Genomic DNA, 22,859 nt, shown 5'->3' with positions numbered 1-22,859 from the left:
GAGAGAGGAGGAGAGAGAGGGAGAGAGAGAGAGGGAATGCATATTTGGGAAATAGTCTAGTTAATATTGTTTCAGTAAGATCAAAGGTGGTTCAAATTAAACAAAATTATACTTGTTTTATTACTGATAAAAGAGAAACATTTAAAAAACAAAACATCCTTTGAAATGTTTTGGGTTTCGGTACCATTTCATAGATAAACAGTGAAGCTACTTTTCCATTAAAGAAATTGAAATAAGGAGAAAACCACAGTGGCCAAGACTACTGAGTTTGTTCACTGCTAATATAAGGTCCCCGTCCAGGGGCGCTACCAGAATATGTTTGTGTGGATTGTGACTATAGAGAAGACAAAAAAGAGCAAATCAAACATGATACAAACTAAAGTCTAAAAAAGGTCTTCAAGTCACTTCCTGGGCTATTCTATTACCTGCAGTCCTGGCAGGTACATTTAAAGTATCTTTAGGAAAACTCAATCTATGTTCCCAAGAGACCCTGGTTTTCTAAAATTAGCTCACTCACTACATATTGTTGATCCCCCCCCCCCACCTTTTAAATTTGATAAATTCTATGCTCTAAAGCTGGCTTCACTGCCAAAAATTTGGACAAAAAGCTTTTAACTTTCTTATATTAGCCTTTTTGTAACTTAATTGATGCTGGTTATATCTTTTTCCGTTACATGAAATTCGTTTTAATTAGGAGACTCTTAATATACAGGTTGCTTTTTCTGAACAATCTAATACCTTTCTAAAAGTTCTCCAAACAGTAGCAGTAATCAGTAAACATCAGAATCGGATTTGAATATACCTACACAGGACAAAGATTAATTTTTATAGTAAAAAAAACCAAGCACAGAGAAAACGTACATCCAAGTTAGTCATCGTTAACGTCCAAATCGTTTTTAAAAACTCCACAGAGGTCACCTCACTTACTAAGATGTTTTATCTGGCAGACTTAGGATCTGAAACTAAAACTCCCATTGGGTCCACACACCCATCTCCTGGCCCTGAACTTGGAGAGAGCCTCACAAGCACTGAGGCTGTAAGAGCAACAAGGTGCTGCTGCAGATGGAATGTCCCTGCCCCCCAACACTCGTGTGTTGAAATCTAACCTCCAGCGTGAGGGTACGAGGCGGCGGGGCCTCTGGGGGGTGGTTAGGCCATGGCGGCGGGACCTCACACGTGGGATTTGTGCTCTGATAAGAGGCCCAGAGAGGTCCCCCCCTCTTTCCGCGCGTGAAGACACAAGGAGACGGTGGCGTCTGTGGACCAGGAGCAGGCACTCACCAGACACCAGGGGTGCAGGGGTCCTGACCTTGGACTTCAGCCTCCAGACTGTGAGAAACAGACGTCTGTTGTTCAGAAGCCCCAGGCCCTGGCGTTCCCTGAGCGCAGCCCGCAGGGACGGGACGACGCCACTGAGTGCCAGATCTCGTTTCCTGTAATCCATTCTCCCCTCAGTGAACGCGGGTTCCGTGGGGAAATGGGACCAGGACAAGGAGAGTCAGGGACAGCCACAACATTAAACATTCTAGAAGAGAAGGCGGGGCTTTGAGAACGGAGTGTCAGAAGGGCAGCTTGGAGGGGCTCTCACGGCTAAACCTGCGACGATCTGAGCATCTCCCTCCCCAAACAGACGGCAGTCATGCATTAGAACCCCCAAATAACACAGCCTACGAGTGCGCACAGTGCATGGTGGGAGGGGGGGAGAGCCACAGAGCGTAACGGTGGGGGGCTTCGGGGGGCTGGCCCGAGCCCCCACCTCTACAGCTGAAGACAGAGATGTCACTGGGCAAGCAGAGGCTTCTGAGATCGAGCACTTGGGTGTGAAACCTGCTCAAATGCGGAAGCCCCTGCAGAGGCAGAAGGGGCTTCCACTATCCACTCTAAACTCCAAACTTACCAAGGCTGGCCCGCAGGAAACGAATGGGCTGAACTGGGGGAAACTGCGCAAGTCCATGCGATTTCCAGGCTAGTGGCACCATTTTGGGAAACAGACACTCGTCTCTACCCTCCAACCCCTCCATGGTGACACCACAAATTGCAGCCCTCCTCAAGGCTTCTCATTCCTAGTTTCCCATCCTTTGTCCCTCCTTTTTGTTACAACATCACCTGAGGAAATGGGCCGACATAGTGAAAAATACCAAAAACAAAAAACGAATGAAGCCACAACCTGATCAACACTGAGAAAGATTTTAGAGCCTTTTTTAAATGAAGAGAATTCTATAACTAGTGAATTTATTTAAAAATAAAGACATTTCTGCAGAAAAATTAAACAGCCTAACTTCAAAAACAATTAAAAGGTTTTCAAAACTGGAAGCTCTCTGATGACATCGACCAGAATGGCTGCTCCAGACCAAGCTGCTCTGGCTTGACAGCCATTGTGTATTATACGATTTTCTTACATATTCACCATTGACATACTAACTAAATCTTAACTCATATCCAAAAGCCACACAAGCGCGTGCCAAAATCTATTTGAAACCGTCATATTTTATTGTTTTAACAAAGCCTGTGACACCGCCTCCCTGGTTTTGGGGTGTGGTTTTCTCTGTCGCTCTTCCAGTTAAACCTCTTTCCTTCTGAATATGATGGTTTTCATTTTTTACTTTTTTTTAAAGCTACTAAAGTATCCTGATTTAGTATCCAGTCCTTTACATTCCTAAATATTATCTGTAAAGCAATAACCTTAAAAACCAATAGAGAGAGCTGGGCAGCCTGAAGGGAAGCCGGCGGCTCCGGCTGGAGCAGAGGTGAGCGCTCTTCCAGGGAAGCCCCGGCGAAGCCCGCGTGGGGAACGCGCCCGCGCTGCAAGCGCAGCCCGCCTTCCGGACAAACGTCCACAGCCGCGCGTTTCTGCACGCACACGTTCTAGGATGTCCTGGGAACACAGCAAACGAAGCGACCTGCGCCCTTCTGAAACCTGTCTCTGAAGTCCGTGGAAATCAGCGAGGAGGCTGCAGCGCCCCCGCCCTTCTCCGCGGATGGTCTTTTGGCCTCGTCCTCAGGAGGCAGTTCCATGACACACATCCAGCTGGAACAAAGCTCTGCTTCCCAGGGCGATCTGAGTGAGAGAACACTTTTCCAGAAACCTCCCAGGATGACCGCTCACATCTTATAGGGCAGACGAGATTCATATTCCCAAACTAATTACTGGGAAGAGGCGCAGAATGGCCATGACTGGCCCGGATGAACGGTCTGGGGACAAGGTGAGGGGGGAACGGGCAGGAACAGGGCCCTGGCACAGCGGCTGCTCAGTCAGAGTAAGTCTTTCCGTCGGGGAGGCCCTGGGTCCTGCGCCTTTTACTTATCTACAGCTCCTTTCCTCCCCCAAGAATCCGTTGGGTTGGCTTTGTTTTAACATAAGGGTCAGGTTTGCTACTTCAGCAAGTTAGTATTTTGTTTGAGTTTCTGCGTGTCTGAAACATATTCTTGGATATTTCTAAAGCAAGTCACCATGGTTTAGGGCCATCTGGCTGACATCCCCCCAAATGGCAGAGTTAGCACGCTAGGACTTAGGACCTGGCAGCTTAAGGATGTCCTGTGCCTCAAATGCCCGGGGGCAAAAGCACCGCCTTGCCCTCCACCGTCATGTCCACTGGGGGCACCCGATAATGAAGCAGGGGATCCTGGCTGGCCCTCGTTTCACCGCCTCCAGTCCAAGCCAGAGCTGATGATGTCCGAAGCACACGTTTCACAGCACACGCAAAACCGGTGGTTCCGCATTCAGCACAGAAAAGGCATGAGTAAACAGTGGCGCTCTAAGGTTCTTTCTTCATATTTTCTGTATAAATATTTTTTCTCAACCATAACAGGAGAAAAAAAGTATGCACATGGAGCCTAAAGCAACTGTGGTGCCATTGAGAGGCAGTGGGCCTTCAGATGGCTTCACAAAGTAACATCTGCTGGAAGACGCAACACCTGTCATCACGAGCACATCCCCACCGCAGCCATCTTTGGCGACACTCTGCCAAAAGTGACTATCAAAGCCATGACAGGTCATTTAGACACCTGTGTCAGAAACCAAGGGCACCTTCAATCTCTGTAAGCTCATCCATCAGATCACGTGCACTCAAGGTCCCTACACTGGAGACAGGCCCCATCCACTGCATGCAGCGGGCCTGGACCATGGGAAATTACATGGATGCCTACAAAGCACGTCATCCCTCAGGAAGCGTAGCAATTCCCCTAAGCCAGTCATAACAGACTCATGCTGAATTGTAAAGAGACAAAATAAATATCACCTGTCATTCAGATGAGTCACTGCTATTTCAACTTGAAAGCTAACAAAACAGCCCACAAGATGAAATGCTTCTAGCCAAGTACACTCTCTAATGGCACACAGCCGAAGTCCTGGAATTACTGCAAACTGTAAAAGCACACCCATAAAATATGAGCGTCTCCAGTAGATCAGAGAGGTACTCATTCAGGGACCTGTCAGAGGAGAGAAGTAATCTCTGCACTAAACGAAAAGTGACTCAAATGCCCTCTCTGCTGTGTTCCGGAAGACTTCCACCTCCCTCCAGCTCTCTTCTTCCGAGCCCCTCGACAGCTTGTCGGAATTGTACCTGTGGCAGGCCTCCTGTCCTCCCCTACCATACAGTAGTTATTTTCTGCCAACCAATTGTACCCTTCTATCTTCTCTCCATTGCAAGTTTCCTTCTTTGGAGAAGCCAAACCCTAATAAGCTGCAATTCCAAACCTACTGCCTCCACAATGGAGGCGTGATCAGAGCTGCCTGGCACGTTCTTCCTTCCCAGCCCCTCCGTGTGACAGCAAAACAGAAAACTCAATCTAAAAAGAGGTGCTAGTGCTCAAGGAATGAGAGCTCTCAGCAGTAACAATTAGCACAGCAGGTACAGCATACACAGGCCTTTTCATAAATCTCGGTTTTTTTCAGAGGGTTCTAATGGTATCAGAGAACAGGAAAGTATTTGTCAGGAGCTCTGAGGGAGAATCACCAAAGTAGGGGTCACTGACTCCAAAACCATACCTCCTGCCTCCTGAGCGAGGTGACAGGGAATAATTTCATGCCAGTGGCCTGACGACATGTGGTCTCTGTGACAGAGGCCCTCACCTGGGAGGATGACTATCACTTCAGAAACATGCGGGAACTTTTCAAGAATTTGCCCCAACTCTCTCTCCTGCTATGGCCAGTGATCCAGTTTTGGTCCAAGCGTAACTGTGGTCAATAAATCCAGTAAGAGATACAGTTGGACCATCCTGGAACTTTGAGGGTCATTTCCATTAAAGACACATGGCAGTGTCTTGGGTAGGGAAGCAGGCAGGTGGAGTGGCAGAGACCCAGACTACTTGGAGTTGTAGCTGCAAATAAAGGAACGTCAATATTTGGACATAATTTTTACCCGTCTGGTGCTGGATAAAAGAGTTAACCATACTGACTACCTCTGTATATCAGGTATCATCCTCAACTCTTTGCATGATTCTACTCGCTTACTTAGCACAAACCCTTTGAACCTGGCACGATCATTATGCCTGTTGTATAAATGAGGAAGCAGAGGCACAGAAATACTAAGGAATTGTTCACTGTGTAGAAACAGCACGTAGTGTTGCTGGGATTTGAACCCAGGCAGTCTGACTCAGGTGTGAATGCTTTCAAGAATAATGCTCTCCATTGCAAAACCTTCTTTCTTTCACTGATACAGACCATTTTACCAGTATAGGAAGAATATTAAAAGAAATGAGATATAATATGATGATTATGACGTTATCGTGTGGTGGTTAAAAGGCATAATAAATGGCATAACATGTTCACACAAAAAGCAAAAGGGAAATTAGTTCATCCCTTATTTACTCGGCAAATATTTACTAAACACTTACTGTGTGTGGTACTGTATTATGCTGAGTATTAAAAGGTGAACAGGACATACTCTATGTCCTAAAGGGCTCATATTCTATAAAAATGTGAGAACAAGCATCTATTGGAACATATAATATACTGTTGTTCATCATCTGTTTTCTACACTATTTAAGAAAGTTATGGAAGTGGGATTTATTCCTGGGATGCAAGGTTATTTCAATATCCAAAAATCAATTGTGATATACCATATAAACAAAATGAAAGATAAAAATCATACGATCATATCGACAGATGCAGAAAAAGCATTTGAAAAAAATCCAGCATCCATGTAAGATAAAAACTCTTAAATGGCAACATGGGAGTAGAGGGAACACAACGCTGAAAGTGTTCTCCTTAAGATCAGGAACAAGACAAGGATGCTCACTTTCACCACTTTTATTCAGCATAGTACTGGAAGTCCTAGTCATAGCAATCAGACAAGAAAAGAAATAAAAGTCATCCAAATTGGAAAAAGAAGAAGTAAAACTGTCATTATTTGCAGATATGATACTATGTGTAGCAAAACCCCTAAAGATTCTGTCAAAAGCTATTCAAACTGATAAATGAATTCAGTAAAGCAGCAGGATACAAAATTAATATTCAGAAATTGGTTGCATTTAAAATACCAATAACAAACTACTAGAAATAGAAATTAAAAAAACAGTCCCATTTACACTTGCTTCAAAAAAATAAAACACCTAGGAATAAATTTAACCAAGGAGGTAAAAGACTCTGGAGAACTTGAAGAAGACTCAAATAAATGGAAGCACATATACCATGCTCATGGATAGAAAGAATTAACATAGTTAAAATGTCCATAATACCCAAAGCAATCTATAGATCCAATGCAGTCCTTATAAAAATATCAATGATATTTTTCACAGAACAAATAATCCTGTATTTATATGGAACCATAAAGACCCCAAATGGCCACAGCCATCTTGAGATAGAAGAACAAAGTGGGAGGCATCACACTAACTGATGTCAAACTATACTACAAGGCTACAGTAATCAAAACAGCATGGTACCGGCATAAAAACAGATACAACGATCAATGGAACAAAATATAGAGCCCAGAAATAAACCCACGCCTATATGGTCAATTATTCTATGAAAAAGAAGATATGGTCCATATATACAATGGAATATTACTTGGCTATAAAAAAGAATGAAATCTTACCATTTGTGATCATATGGATGGACCTCGAGGATATTATGCTAATTGAAATAAGTCAGACAGAGAAGGACAAATATCACATTTCAACCTAAATGAACAAAAAAAATAGAAACAGACTCAAAGATGCAGAGAACAAACTGATGGCTGACAGAGGGCAGAGGGGTTGGGGATGGGTGAGAAAGGTGAAGGGATTAAGAAGCATAAATTGGTAGTTACAAAACAGTCACGGGGGTGTAAAATACAGCACAGGAAATATAGTCAATAATATGGTAATAACTATGTATGGTGTCAAGTGGGTACTAGACTTATCAGGGGGATCACTTCGTAAGTTATACAAGTGGCTAACCACTGTGCTGTACACCTGAAACTAATATACTATTGAATGTCAACAGTAATTGAACAATAAAAAATAAGAATGAAGAACTTGGAGAAATTTGAGCATTTGATCTGGTGCATAGTATCTTTTCTTTCTTTTAGAAACCACCAGTATAATAGGAAGCATTTGGCCCTTCATTTCTCTCTAAGTCTCCGAGCTTATGAAAGCCAGCTGTAAACATTTCTGTACTCTGACCCACAACTTGCCCTCTCATGGGATAACCGTGCTTGGCAGAGACGGCTTCAATATGAAAGTTGAAAACAGCCACTTATGAAAAGCTGTCCAGTGGATGACTTACCTTAAAAATATTTTTGCTGAAGATAATAATATTTTGAACAACAACAACAAAAAGTGAATACACACAAAAAAAAACTTTGGAGAAAAAAAATTTTCACAGATGTTTTTACTATAGTACTAGCATTAATCTTATATCTACTATCTCCTGTAGGCTCTATGAAAATATTAAATGAGCTACAAAGAAAATAGGTTAAGATTTGTCATGACATTTTATATTTCTTCCTGAAAACATGGAAAAATATCTTTCCTTGTCAATGACTTACATATAAGCTAAGATTACGATGTAATAAAATTGCTTAACTGGATTTTTCAAGATGAAAAAGTTGAACAAACTTATAAACATATTATCTAAAGTAGTAAGTTTAATAAATGTATTTTCCCACTGATTTACAAAGTGACTTTTCCCACTGAAAGTGGGTACTGCACCTAAAAGCCTCTAACGGAAGTATAGCCCTGAGCATCCACAATTCTTCATTGAGTTACGTTTGTTTTCAGTCATTACGAGATGTCTAATGGGTTTGGTACAGCCAATGACTTGAACGTTTATCCTAAAAATCCTTTCTGCGGACTTGGTGTCATTGCTCTTTCTTCAGAGAAGGGTTTATCCTGTCCCTACTTTCAAATGGCCGTGAAAATTCACCCATTATTTTCAGGAATGGTAGACGAAGTAGTTCAGAAAAACCTCCCCACTGTGAATAACTGGTAAAGCTGGACATGATACAGAGAAACAAGCAAACACCAGCTATATGAAGACACTGAGGAGCTGATAAGACGCAATTACAAAAGGACAAACTGTCAGAGACGGGCTGGCATCTGAGGCCCGTGGTCCCCGGGAGAGGTGGCCTCACAGAGTTAGAGGCCCAACTTCAGATCAGCTCAGTTCCTGTTAGGAAGGCTCCTCAAAAATAATCAGGCATACTAGAGGAACTTATGACTGAAAGCTAAGAGAAATGGTAGATAATAAATGATTATTTAAAAATCCAAATCGACCTACAAGAACTGGAAAATACAAGAAGTAAAATGTAAACTTGATATATAGGTTTATCATCACCAGAATGGACGTATAAAGAAGGAAAGGTGAAATGGACACAAAATTGATAGAAAACACCCAGAATGAAATCAGATGCACAGAGAAGCCAGGGGACACCAAAGGCAGCAGGTCCCCAATTCCCGGAAGTGGAGGACGGAGGAGAATTCCCCAAAGCAGATCAGGGACCTCAAGTCCTGCAGCCCTGCGGCTAGCAAACAGAACAACACTCGGCCCGAGAACGGCAGACAAGGACAGCAGCCACCCAGAGCCCGCCTGGGTGGACGTGACATCTCGTCTTCCTGGTGCAGAAGCATCCTTCCCCAGGCTGCACCCTCTGCCAAGGCTGTGCTCGCTGCCAGGGGCTCCCGGCGTCCCCACCTGCACCATCACAGGACCCGCGTCCAGGGCTGACAGCTCTCATCAGCCTGCCCCAGGGCTTCCCAGACAGGGCCCTACCGTGTGAGCTACTGCAGGTTTAACATTAAGAAGATCATTAGGGCTATCAAACACGTGTGTTTCAAACCAATGTCTCAACTACAGGAGCATGGAGGCTGACTCCCACGGGAGAACCTCAAAACGCTGACCCTGTGCTCCAGACGGCAGTGCTCTCCATCTACGTCCTTTAAGATGAGGAAAGTGTGCCTGTAAACTTGCCTTTTTCAACATTTAAATTCAATTACAAAATATTTTTTAGAGAGTAGCGCCCATCTCTGTGCTTGATGGACCCTGATCTATACCTGTATATAGTACATACTGATAGATAAAAACATGACTACGTTAAGAAGTCTCAAACCTCACTTTAACAGCTCACTTTTAACTTCCTTGTTGAAATCTGACAAGGAAGGAAAAGGAACTGGCGAGGCCTCGGTGTCAGTGGGGAACGGGCAGTGACTGAGGAACCACCCCAACCTGCAGACCAACGTGGAATTCGGAGGTTCCAGGTCGGAACCTTGCATCCGGCGCCCCAGTGCGACCCCGCAGCTCCCCAGGGCGCCTGTGATACCCGGCAGCCAGGGTCAGTGCTTTGCTGACTCCGTGCAACATAGGCCATCGACACAACCTCCTCTCCCACGCCCACAGCCATGGTCTCAAAGTCCAGAAGCGGTATCTTCAAAACCTAAAGCTGAATTTTAAGAAATTTCTGTCGTTCTTCATTTTCACCTGTACGGTGACAGGCCACGACCATCCATCTACCTGAACTTGTACTTCTAAAACGCTGAACCCATTAGCAAACAAATCGGGATGTTAAGCTTTTGTCTTCATTTGAAAAGAGTCTAAACAATGAAATTAGTTTGTACAAGAAGTGGTTAGAAACAAACAAAAAAAACCCTTCTTCCAGGATAGATGACTTGTTTAAACTAAACAACGTGCCTAAGGCACAAACATGGTTTCCAAACTTTGCTTCACGTTACAACCACCTCACAAGTTCTTACAAATCCTGGTGCCCAGGGTGCGCCCCACATGAACGACCACGGAGTGGCAGGGGTGTGGCAGGGGCACCCCTGCAATATGCACGTCCCCAGGTGATGGTCAAGTACAGCAGGGCTGGGACCACGGCCCGAAGGCTTGACGGGGTCTGGATGCACCTGAGAAAAGGCTGGGTGCTGAGGGGACAAGGATGAGAAGTGGGTCAGGAAGTGCCGTGTGAAAGACGGGGGGCTAGCTTCTCCTCCCTGTGTGCCCCTCCAGGCTGGAGGGTGCTGGCTTCCGCCTGTAAAGGAGGGGGCTGCACCGGACAGGCGGCTCCCAGAGCCTTGTGGGCAGCTCACCGCCATGGTCCTCGCATCCAGGGAAATGCCGACCCAGAGGGCCTCAGGGAGGACCAGACCGTGCATTTCAAGCCCCCAGGTGATTCTTTCCTCAAGAACCGAGCCAGCAATCCTCCCAGCACCAGGGCTCTGTGATTCTAAATGAGGCAGGCAGAAGGCTTCCTAATGCTTTGTAAAGACGTCCAACATAAGAGTTAAAACAAATTTGAGCAAGCTACGTAATTTATTAAACTGTTGTTTGTGCTTGAGTGTGTCAGCTGAAGGAAGATATGTGTGTACTGAGGTATACATTATTTTGTACTTTTATATAGTTTTCCTTTTTGACCACTTATGTTTTATTAATATTCATAACGGTACACCTTACACCATACACCTGTGCAGCACGCGTCATGATGCACAGAACAGTGGGACAGAAGTCAGACAGATACTGTCTCCTGTTTCATGGGCCCTCCAAGGTGGATGTGCCACAGGACAGGGACACTGTTCCCATCCAGGACGCATGTCTCTCACCCAGCGTTCCCCTACAGCCCCAGTTCTCAGCTAAAGGCTATCGTCAGGGAGAAGCCAGGCAGGTCAAATGTTTGAAATATTAACTAACTTCCCTAGAGGGAAAATGAGAACCTTAAACTCATGCTTTGTGTTCAGACAGGGTGGAGTGTGTTTTTAATGGTAACAAGTAACTCAGCGTTTTTCACTGGGAAGTTTTCCCCAAAATGCAGGCATAATATCGAGTCCTGGGACAACAGAGATGGGTAGGCACAGCCACTGCCCTGAGCAGACACCACGGGTGGGCGGGGGGCAGGCACACAGATCAGGGTGTGCTCACCCAAAGCACCAGTGGATAAAGGCCGCCCGGGATATGTGTACACACAAACAGCAGTTTTGCTTAATAAACAGCGGCCGATCAAATGTCACAAAGGTTTTTTTTCTCTCTTTTTCTTTTTCCCCCCCAAAGTAAAAAGGTTAACTGGCTATACAGCAAGTAGGAAGATTGGGACACCAGGGGACAAAACATAAATGCAGCCACCGAGTCACCAGCTTTCCACAAAGCCACACTCACCGGGCAGGGCCAGAAAGCTGTACAGAATCAGGGACAGTCGCTACAATCACACAGAAAGCCAGATGCCTGGGGTCCCCTACACAGGGCGCCTTGACAGTTTCTCCCCCCACAATCTGTTGTTCTGCTGGAAATGGGGTTCCTTTCCATTTTTTTGCTACTTTTTATTTTTCTGAGACAAACCAGAAAGCACCCATAAAGAAACCTGAGTTTCTATAACTTACAACAGATTTGCATGAAACCTGTCACTTAAAGCCTGTTTTAACCATTGCCAACAGGAGGAAGGCGTCACGTTTCTCTTTGCAGGTAGAGCCAGGCGCTCACCTGTTTGACCTGCCTACTGGGAGCTGGACGCCCCAGCGCAGACTGTTTGCTGTCACTGCTTTCCTGTCCTTTGTCGCTTGTTTACCGGTACGGTTTCCGTATCGTTTGGAATTCACATTTCACTACACTTTGCCATCCTGGCCTCATAAAAATGAGGCACAAGACAATGAGTGGGTAATTTCAAGTTTAAGGACTAGGAGTAGATGCTGAATAATCAGCACGTTTAAAACCCTCCTGACATTATTCACGGAAGCCCACGGTGTCATGGGAGCGCTGAGTGGCTTGAAAGAAACAGCTGGATTCTAAAGCTGAAGCCCAGAGCAGCGGGTACCCCGAGTGCCGGTGTAAAAACCTCTCACTCCGATGCCTTGAGCTCAAACCTGATTCGTTCATCAGGAAAGACCTTTGTGTTCTCCGCCTCCTACCTATACAGCTGCTGGCACCACCAGCGTTCTTTGCTCCAGAGAAGCTGTCAGCTTCTTCACCAGCGAGAAGAGCATGGAGAAAGCTTGTTCCATCAATAGTAACTCTGTCCTGAATGTGACCAGCGCGCAGAGTTTTACTGTCAGTGTTGCAATCTCTACCCATAATTATTTGTTTTAAATAAAATACAAGCTGGACAGACTAGTTTATGTTCTACAGACCCAGAGTAGGCCAAGCTATGATGTGGCAGCATCGGAAAGGTTAAAATAATATTTTCGCACACCGACCTTTTGGCCTTGGCCTCTTCTCTTTGATTCCTCATGAGGTCCGTTGAGGTCCCTCCAGCCTTCCCGCGCGCCTTCTACGCCACCAAGCCGGGCTGGTCCATTTTTAACATCTAAAATCCAAGTGCACTGAAGGTTAGCTATAGCTTTACAAGGACCCAATACTAACGTAACTTAAGCAAACTAAATATCTGAGGACTGATTTCTTTGTGCAGACTGGTGATGTGAAAGCATGGTCCTTTTAGGGAAACATGGCAGATGTCTTGCTCTGAGATCTATTTGGAACGTCCTGTTTATTCCACTCCGATATTCCCAGCAGTTCACTTCACTCAAGGGTCAGAAACAACTGTTCCTGTCAGGTGACTGGTGCTAGTTCTACAGCATTCAGTTTGTCCTTTTGATAGTGCAAACGGATGCCTGTATCTCACGCACTAGTTGAACTCCAATTCTTAGAATCTCACGTGATGATGAAAACCCAGCTCTACAGAGAAGGAAGTTCTAATGTTAGAGGGAAGACATAATCTGAGCTGTGAGGTAAGTCTGAGTTATTCTAGAAAAGTCTTCGGTACAAAGGTTCAGGTTTCAATGATTCTGCGCCCTACAGATGTCCACCTTCGACCAGCGTCTTGCCATGAAGACACACAAGCAAAAAGAAGACACTCATCCAGTGGCATGTGGTTTCATTAACTGCTGAACAGTGCAGAGACCCCAAGTAACTCCAGTGAAGTGTGAAATGTCTCCTTTGAACTGACTCTCCTCCTCCAAGCTTACCTGGTGCCGCCGTCTCACTCTCCCCTCCCCAAATAGGTTACCTACTATATGAATTAACCATTATTCTGAAGGGCTAACACCAGCTGCCACTTCTTGTGGTCTCACGGGATACTGCACAGAGCTAGAGCCCACGTACGTCCTGCCACAGCCAAGTGATGGCTCGCCACCCCACACAGCCGCCTTCAGCAGCATTGCACTCAGGGGGAGACGCACTGTCAGCAACGTCTCATGACCGGGGCTGCCCGCTGCAGATGCAAAGTGCAGATATAGCCCCCATGGTCGGGAGCTGACAACCCAGTCGACAGTGCAGACGTAGATAAATGGATAGAAGGCAAAATAAGAACCATCGGAAATTAAAAATCATACAACACAAGGATGACTGCTTTGCAGATATTGCAAATAAAATAGAATGCTCTAAGAAAAGATATAATGAAGTTTGGAGGGTCTGATTTGAAAGTTTTAACTCTTTTCAAAAAAATTGGGTTCTAGTGAAGTGAAAACATAATGCAGAATGATGGGTGATTTTCTTGAATTCAAACTAGTTTTTGTTATTTGCAATGTGGGCCCTAAAAATGTCAGGCTCTGAACTACCATAACCCTAAGACTGTATCCCTTTGGAGGCTCATACCCATCACCTGCTGATACCATGATCTCGTCATCAAGTGATTGTATTTGGCTTGCAGGTGACTTCACTCCCAGTCCTACCTCAGTCCCAGATGACTGCCCGACTCCTGATGGCCTCAGTCCACTAAATAAAATTCTCACTTGGAGCAGATGGGTTAGCAGGCCAGGTAAAAGGATATCGTGCAGTTGGCATTTCGTTCTAAGTTCTAGCTATGCTAAATGTCTCCCTTTTACCCATTTTGAAGGTAAGATTATCTATCCATCCATCCACCCACCCACCCATCCACTCACCCACCCACCTATCCATTCATCCATCCATCTAAACATTACTTTCCACTACATTCAACAATCACTTTTTGAAAACACTGAGAACTCCTAACCCCCAGAGCAGGCCATGGATGCAATCTGTTTTTCATCTTTTAAGATCTAAAAGTAGTTAGGATATTAGAATTAAATTTAACTGTATCCACTATTCATTCATTTAAAAATAAATATTCACTGAAGCAAGAGTGCATAAAAATAAGAAAAGTAGTAGACTGAAGATATAATTTGGAACTATGTTAAAATAGGACATACAGCAGCCACTTGCCTACGTCCTAGCTGAGAACAGTGAAATGGGTGGTAAAGCATTTGGTAAATGAAGACCTAGAAAATTCATCCTAACTTTGTAAAACTTAGGAAAAGTCTCAAATTGCTAATGTTTTCACCTTTCACAAGATCACAAAATGAAACAGGTAAATGATTTCTTACGTGGTTATGTTAAAACATCACTTCACGAACTCCGCCAGTGGCGTTCTAGGTGATGCTATCGGTCACCCCCGAGCAGCTGAGCGTGCCGAGTAACTGAGCGCGCTCAGAGGAGAGCCGTAGGATCGACTCCCTGCCTCAGCTCAGTAAACAAACGTGTCCTCGGCGCCTTCCTGGCCTCCCACCTTCCCATGTCCCTGCTGTGTGGCCCGCAGGCACTGCCATCCCATAGGGCACCATCTGCTCCCTTCTCACCCCCAAGCATGACCGTGTCACCCCGCAAACGTCACCCATCCCTGAGTCCTCGTTCGGTGTCTCTTGCCGAGTCGTCCCAGCTGAGGCACGGCGTGATGATGTATGTGCCTCTAGTGGACATCCATGAAGGTCTCAGAACACACCCACGGGTGCCTTGCGGCTGCCCTTCCTTCACCAGCCCCCCAGCTGATGGACGCTCTGCACCATCCACATCAACGTCCTAAGTCCGGGACTCCCCGCTCCCTCATCCCTTCTAACTGCATTACCCAAGCAATTCATTTAGTTTTCAAGAAACGGTCACATACAGGCAGAGAAGCATGTCACAGCCCCTGGACGTTTATCGTTACACTGCCTGATGTTCCACCAATTAGCAATTTGTTGGGTTAACAATATCCAAGTGCCAAGACAATGAGGACAGAAAGGGAACTCCTTCACCTCTCTGTGTGAACCTGTTAAATCACTCCCTTCACCCACCCACCAGAGATAAGCAGGAATGAGAGACCACCTGCAGACTCAGGGAGGACCACTTCGGAGGCACAACCAGGCAAAGGCAGCACAAGGACCAACAGAACGAAAACGCTAGGAAAGGGACAGGTGAAGAAATGCAAGTTGAGAAAACTGTTAAGTGTCCCCAGAGACACAGGGCCCATGTCAAAGCTTTGCCTGGGGCGGCAGGAGCACAAGGAACTCTTACTTCCAACATCCTTCCTCCTGCAAAACCTCCTTTCCTGCCCCCAAGACACAAAATTAAGACTGATGGCCCCAGGAATACATTTAAGCAATTAATGTTTATTCATACAAGAGACTCTGCGACACCATGCCGTCATCAAAGACAAAACAGGCTTCTGAAGGCTGATTTAGGAATCCGCAATTTTAACGTACAGAAGCCTAGACACAATGTCAACATTCTCCCAATGGGAAGTTTCTTCTGAGTCCTTAAAATCTGAATTCTGAATTATTTAAGAACAATGTAGAATGAATGCAGAATCTTAAGACTATGAAAAGAGCCTTAAAAGACACCAAGAACAAATCCTTTCCAAACATACTTTTGGAATTTGGGATACATGCAAGTCACTCACAGGTTCTCTATAAGCACAACTCAGCTAACGAGAGAGGGCGAGAGAGGGAGGGATACACACACCCACATACATATACAGCTGATAAAATATCAAGTTCACACTGTGAACTACGAAAGCAAAAATAAAATCTAATGCTCTTCAAGAGATGATGGGGAATCCTTTCCTTTAGAATCATAGAGATAACATGTGGATTTTAAATATGTAAATTAGTTTTAATACTACATCACCTTTCCCACTGGCAGTAAACTCTGGGTCTTGGGAATTCCCTGATATACCTACTTGTCCAATGGTCATTCACACTTTCTCTTGAAGAAATACTGAGAACATACAAAAAATTCTATATTGAACAAGACTATCTAAGTGCCTATGATTGTATGGGGTTAGTTCTTATAAAGCATATGTGAAATATTTCTAATTCATTCCATTTTTAAAATGGTATACTTCCTGATGGTTTCAGTGAGATGCAGCAAATCATCAGTAAGATTATCAAACCTTCTCATATGGTTGCCAAACAAACCTGAAATTATAAAAGCAGTTCTCTACCTCAGGATTAGGAATTATGAGTATACAAAATCACGCATTTTTTACAATTACTATAGCATTTTTGCCTAGCATCACCCATCAACTGAAGTTATAATCTACATAAACCCCATCCCAAACCATGCTAACCGCTTCTCTAAGCAAACACTACTATTCACGTCCCATTTCCCTCAAAGCCAGGGTGAAGCCCATCATCCTCTTCAAGCCTGAGCTGCAGCAACCACCAACCTGGAGTCAGCAGACAGCACGGATCATTTCCCTGACGGGGGTGAAGGCACTGCGACAGAATGGCATTGTTATAGAGGCTGGAACCTACAAGTGTCTGTGCTAGTTTGTCTCCATTATAAACACCTGCTCCAGGAGGGCTCAGCTAACAGGCTAACGGAAACTCCACGCTCCAGAGACAACGCCTAGAAGTCCTTCGGCGCCATGTGAGATGCTTTGCTATCTGGCACAGATGAGAAAGGGGCTGGCATTAGTGATGCCATCAGCTTGTTAATCAGCGTAATGGAAGTCAGAAAAGTTAAATTCATGGATTCAAGCAAGCTGAATGGGCGACAATATTACAGGGCCAGAATCATCGAGCACGAGCTGTAGCTGGTATAGCTGGGGGTGACATCCAAGACTTGGTCCCTGTATGGCCCTATGAGAAGCTGCAAGGCTATCTGGTGGCCAGATACTGACAGTAATGTCACAGGAACGTGCCCCTGGAATACTGTCTGTCCCTAGGAAACCATTCACAGAAGGGACAATTAACCTAAAGGACAAGACCTGGCATGTCAGCATATAGGTCACTTCTGTGGACAGTTCCCCATAGGCTCACCATGAATGTGTGTGCGTGTGAGCTGCTTCCTTAAGTTCTGCTAGAAGGAGCTGGCAGAAGCATGCCTAACCTTCATCACCTCCAGTCATCGGCGACTACCATCTATGAAAGGGAACCTAACAGCCAGATGGGCCAAATATTTGGCTATTAAAACCAACTGCAGGTAGTGGTCTGAAGAGCTGTGGTCGGCAATGCCCGGGAAGCAGTGGTGCGGGGGGGCCATGCCAACAAATAAGGAACAGGAAACTTCCTGTCCTGTGGTGCCAAAAGTTGAAACAGGTGAGATCTCTATTCCCCCGCAAAACTGACGTGGACATAGCTCCTGGGCTCAGGCTAAGTTCCAGCATCAGACGATGTGAAAGGAAAGGGAATTTATTTCAGAAGCCACTTAACTGCACAACTGAGGGGCCTCGTCTGACCTTCACTGTACATGTTCACTCTGCAGTGTAAGTGGGGCGTGTGAAAAGCCACGTGTCGGGGAAGAATCTAACACAATTCCATAAATGCCTTCGAAGCAATGCATGCACCTGACAACCATCTGCTTATGGACATCTGCTTAGATATTGGTATTTGGCAGTACCTATGTGCATAAAAAGGCATTTCCCAAGGTGAAATATATGAAATCTTACTACGCGTCAGCCTAAACATTTGCAACCAATTCTGCTGATGGGAACAATACATCTGGGCCCCAATTAAGTGCAAAGGTACGCCTCCCCACCAAATAACACTGTTCTCCTTAGACCTGTATTACAAAAAATTGTACAATTTTGAGTTCTGCCAATAAATGTTGTGAAAATGTCTTTTTTCCCATTAAGTAGTTACATATCTTGATTTTGCCCCCTGGTCCACAAAGCCTAAAATATTCACTCAATTATTACAGAAAAACTTCACTGAGCCCTGAAATAGACTATTAAAAAATGAAGTACATGGGGCGGCCAAGTGGCACATTGGTTACAAGCTGGCTTGGGAGCAGCAGGACTCAGGTTCGGATCCCACATGGGCCAGTGACGCTGCGCCCTCTACAGCTAAGATGGTGAACAACAGCTCAACCTGGAGCTGGGCTTCCGTGAGTCGCCGGCAACGGCATAGGCTGCAGTGGGCTGCCATAAGCTACCGTGAGTGGCTGGCAGCCAGCGTGAGCAATGTGAGCCGGCGTGAGCTGCCAAGAGCCGCTGTGAGCGGCCGTCCAATGGCCAGTGAGCGACTGCCTCACCTGGGAAGAGCGCAATGACAATACCAATATGGGCCAGTGAAGTGACTTCCTCCACAACTAGACTGAAGAACAAAAGGTCAACAACTTGTCTGTTCCCCTTCTCCGATTCCCCAACACTGTTCCCTCTTCCAATTCCCCAATAAAATCTTAAAAAAAAAAAAAAATGAAGTACATCTATTGTTCTATTGATAATGGAAATATGGACAAATCCTTTTTTAAAAAGCAAATTTTAAAGCAATAGAATATAATCCTACACATGCAACATCTCAAAACATTCACTTGCATTTGTCTATACATGCATGCGTGTGCGCGCGCGCGCACACACACACACACACACACACACACACACACACACACACACGCAGAGACAGAAAATGTCTGGAAGGAACACACTGAACTGCTGATGGCAACTGTTCCCATCAGACCCTCTCACCAGCTTGTTTTCTCCACAAAGCAGCCAGGGTTACATTGGCAGCATAAATCCGATCTGGTTCCTCCCATTTAAAACCCCCAGTGGTTTCTCATCACACTTAAAAACAAGACAAACCCGCCCGGAGTCCTGTCAGGGTCTGGCTCCTGGCTGCCCCTCTGACCGCATTTCCTCTCCGTCTTCCTTCAGCCCACTGAGCTGCCGTGTTGGCCTCTGTGCCATTCCTTCCAGCATTTCCGACCCCAGGACATTTGCACTTGCTGTTTCCTCGGGCTCAAACCGGACTCCAGCAGTCACAAGGCTACCTCCTCTATCACACCCAGGCCTGTGATGTAATGTCACCTCCTCTGAGAAGCCTTGCCATCTGCACGTCTGTGGGTCTATCACACTGCCCACCTGTGGACATCCCAGTAACATTTTTTACTGTCTGTCTCCTCCTGAGAACGTAACCTCTATTGGGGGGGGGGGGGGATGGGGCAGCGTTTCCTTCTCTGCCGTCTTCCTGGAATCCAGGGGAGTGTCTGGGGCACAAGTAGCTGTAAAATGAACTATGAAAGGAGGTAAGTGGCAGGGCAGGACAGTAAAATTTTACTTTGTAGCAATTTTTGTTACATAAGCATATATTAGTGTGTTGTATTAGAAAGTAAAAGTTTAAAAAGAAAAATTATTGGCTAATACAATTTCAAAATTATTTAAAACAACAAAATTAAACATTCCTTCCTCCATTCCTGTCCTGTTCCTATATCTCTCTGAACCTGCTCGTGCGGCCTCCAATGCATTTACCACAGACACTCACTCACAAGGCAACAAGCAAAAGGGAACTGAAAACGGGAATTGAAAGAAGATCTTTATTTCAACATGAAAGACTTGGAGGCACAGCTTGGTGTACAGAACAGTTCAGCTGCTCCACAGTTTCAGCACACACAGAACGTTTACGGAAACTGCAGGCGACATGCTTTATATGGGGTGGAGTCCCAGGGGGGCGGAGGGGACCAGCTGGGCTGATGATGGACAGTTATATCAGGGGGTCTTGATAATCACCCTAAAACAAAGGGGTGAGATTTAGAGCCAACAATATGCGCGTTGGTCCTGTCCTAACAAGCAGTGCTTTTCTGTCTCTCTGGAATGACATAAACGAGGTGGCTCTAGAAGGCATTCTTATACTAGAGCACAGAGAGGTCTGTTTCTCTCTGGGTCACACTGACTCAGAGGGGGGCCCTGCCTGCAACTGCCTCGTGACAGCCCGCATCTCTGCCGGGACCGCTGCAGTCCGGGCCTCCACCTCTCCTATGTGCCCCAGACCTCAGGGCATCGTGGGCCTTGGGATGCGTCCTGGACAGGTCATACACCTGCGTCCCAGGACAATCACCCTCCTTGACACCACTGGGGTTACAGGGGGCACCACACTGTCGGAACCAGCTTTTCCCCCACTGAATTTATATTTGCATGTCATTCAACAGTATCCAAAAGCTTTAAAAATACACAAGATAAATACTGAGAATGTAAGCTTTGAGAACAGGATATTCTTAACTACTAAAACCAATTTGTATACATCTGCTGTTGCAAATTAACTTCAGGGCAGCATGATTTTAAAATAAATACTTGAAAACATGTACTAAAACGAATGGAATATAAAATATAGTTTGTCAAGTTTTACATATTTTCAGAAAGCTAAGCTATAAAAATTAGGTTAAAAATATACAAAATTAGTTCTTTCTGTGACGATTCTGGAGTGTTTACATCCAAGGAAAAGATATGCAACGCGTCTAAGATTACTTCTGCCCCCACAGCTTTTCCGTCTTGAAAAGGGTGGTTAAGACCATTCGAAGAGTAGAGAAATGATGACTACTCTTGGTCTTACTGAAAACTTAGCCCAAGCTTTAGGTAAAGATTGCTCAAGTTTACGATTTTGGCACTTTGATTGCTGAAACCCATTTGTGCTTAACATCAGAAAGTAAAAAATGTTTTCTGTGTTTGCTACAATTACATAGTTCATTAATGTGGTTACAATTACGGATTGGAATAAATCTATTTAAACGATCTGCTTAAAGCAAAATAAATAAACAAAGTCAAACAAGGCTTGTTACAATGAACTTCTTACCCAAGGAAAAATGTTAAATATTTCTTCATAGCTAACACTATCCAAAGTTTCTTCACAATAAATACTGGTAAGATATTCTCACATTTACTTTTTTATACCTTCCCTCTTCTTGATAGAATGGCTCATACTGCTTTAGTTTCCCTTCTGAATAAACGGCCTCACTGTCATGCGCTCCGTGCTCAGTCATAATGCTGTGTGACAGGAAAAGCTTTCACGCTAGTCCATCATTCGTACGAGGTATCGTATTTTGTTTTCACCTAAAGGAACTCAAGGCTTGCAGAAATGTATTCGTAACACCAGATTTGACCAATGAGCCGAGGAACTCCATAGGATGGTAAGCCATCTATCCCTAAAGAAGTTATCATTGGAAAATATCAGGCACACATTCTTTAAAATTAAAAAAGAGAAAAAAAGAAATATTTTAATTATGAGAAAGTTGTGATAAACTTAAAAGATGGATGCACTATTATATAATCCTCTAACAAAGAAACTTGGAGAAGGAGATTCACATACTCTCACTATACCCTTCACCTAAGTCTTCCTTTCCTCTGCCGAGTTTTCCACTTTATAATCACCTACAAAACTAGGTTATAATCACTGAGATTCACCTTCAGAGGGACTCAACGTTCTAGAAGTGGTATCTTCTTTCTGCTCGCTTTTTACGCCAACCAATCCTTTCGTTGCTTTACTGCTTCCATCTAAGGGCGTTAAATCCTCGTGACGTCCCTCCTGACGCGTGAGTTCCCTGATGATGTGAGGCAAGCTCCCCCCTTCAGGACACACATCTCCCCCTTTCTGAGTGTCAGCGTGTGGACTGCGCCCCGCAGTTTCTTCGGCAGCAGATGGCTGCTCAGCAGTCATACAACCCAAAGCTGCATTTGCTTCACCATCTCTCGGTTTCTGAAGACTGGAGCTGGTTTCTGCTGTGAAATTGGTCACATCAACTGATCTGAGGTTCTTTCCAATGCAAGAAAAATCAGACATTTTCAAGATGTTTGCTCTCTCCCTCTTAGAAAGACCAACTCTGCAGCGGACCTGGGCAGGGCTTGGGGACAACTGGCACCCAGGAAGAAGACTCTCTGAATTCCTTTCCTTGAGATTGTCGGGTGAGAAATAATCGTCATAGGAGGACCCGTCCCAGTCCAGACTCTGCACAGCAGCACTGCTGCCGAGCTGCAGGCCGCGCTCCGGCTGAAACAGCTGCAGTCTGGGCACAGCCGACCTCCTGCTGCTCTTTTCCTTGCGTCTCTCTTTCGCAGGGGGATGGAAGTGCTCTGACGTTCTTCTTCTCTTTGCTGAGGAACTCCTGGGCTGCAAATGTCCCGAGCAGTGGCCTGTTGTTGCAGATAACATGGGAGACAAACTCGCCTCATCACCCATCTCTTCAGCTGCTGCCTCAGATCGCTTCTTCTCAGGGGTGGCCACTCCGCCTACAGGACCTCGCAGCCAATTGATCTCTTCCTCTGAAAGCTGGTGCATAGATTTCTGAGGAGTTAACTGACTGAGGCACCTGGGAGATGCTGATGGATGAGTATTGCTTGTTGTCAATACAGGTGAAGAAACGCACATATCACTTTTAATTCCATCAACGAATCCTCCCGATTTCCTCTCCTGATTCCCACATTCTGAGTGTCCACCAAGATCATCAAAAGATAAGTGCAGATCACCAGCAAAGGATATATCTG

General features: G+C 45.1%; 1 protein-coding gene across 1 annotated transcript in view; it reads right to left on the bottom strand.

Moving 5' to 3' along the window:
* MCPH1 (microcephalin 1) overlaps nt 1-22,859 on the bottom strand; it is a 222,558-nt gene that overhangs the window by 156,419 nt on the left and 43,280 nt on the right. Inside the window, 3 exon segments of the mRNA XM_019652697.1 lie at nt 12,595-12,704; nt 14,084-14,090; nt 21,694-22,856. Coding sequence (XP_019508242.1) covers nt 12,595-12,704; nt 14,084-14,090; nt 21,694-22,856 — 1,280 coding nt within the window.

The sequence above is a fragment of the Hipposideros armiger genome, unplaced genomic scaffold, assembly GCF_001890085.2.
Source record: "Hipposideros armiger isolate ML-2016 unplaced genomic scaffold, ASM189008v1 scaffold_185, whole genome shotgun sequence".
NCBI classification, from domain to species: Eukaryota; Metazoa; Chordata; class Mammalia; order Chiroptera; family Hipposideridae; genus Hipposideros; species Hipposideros armiger.
Note: the sequence above shows the minus strand (reverse complement) of the source record. Positions and strands in the feature narration are given on the sequence as shown.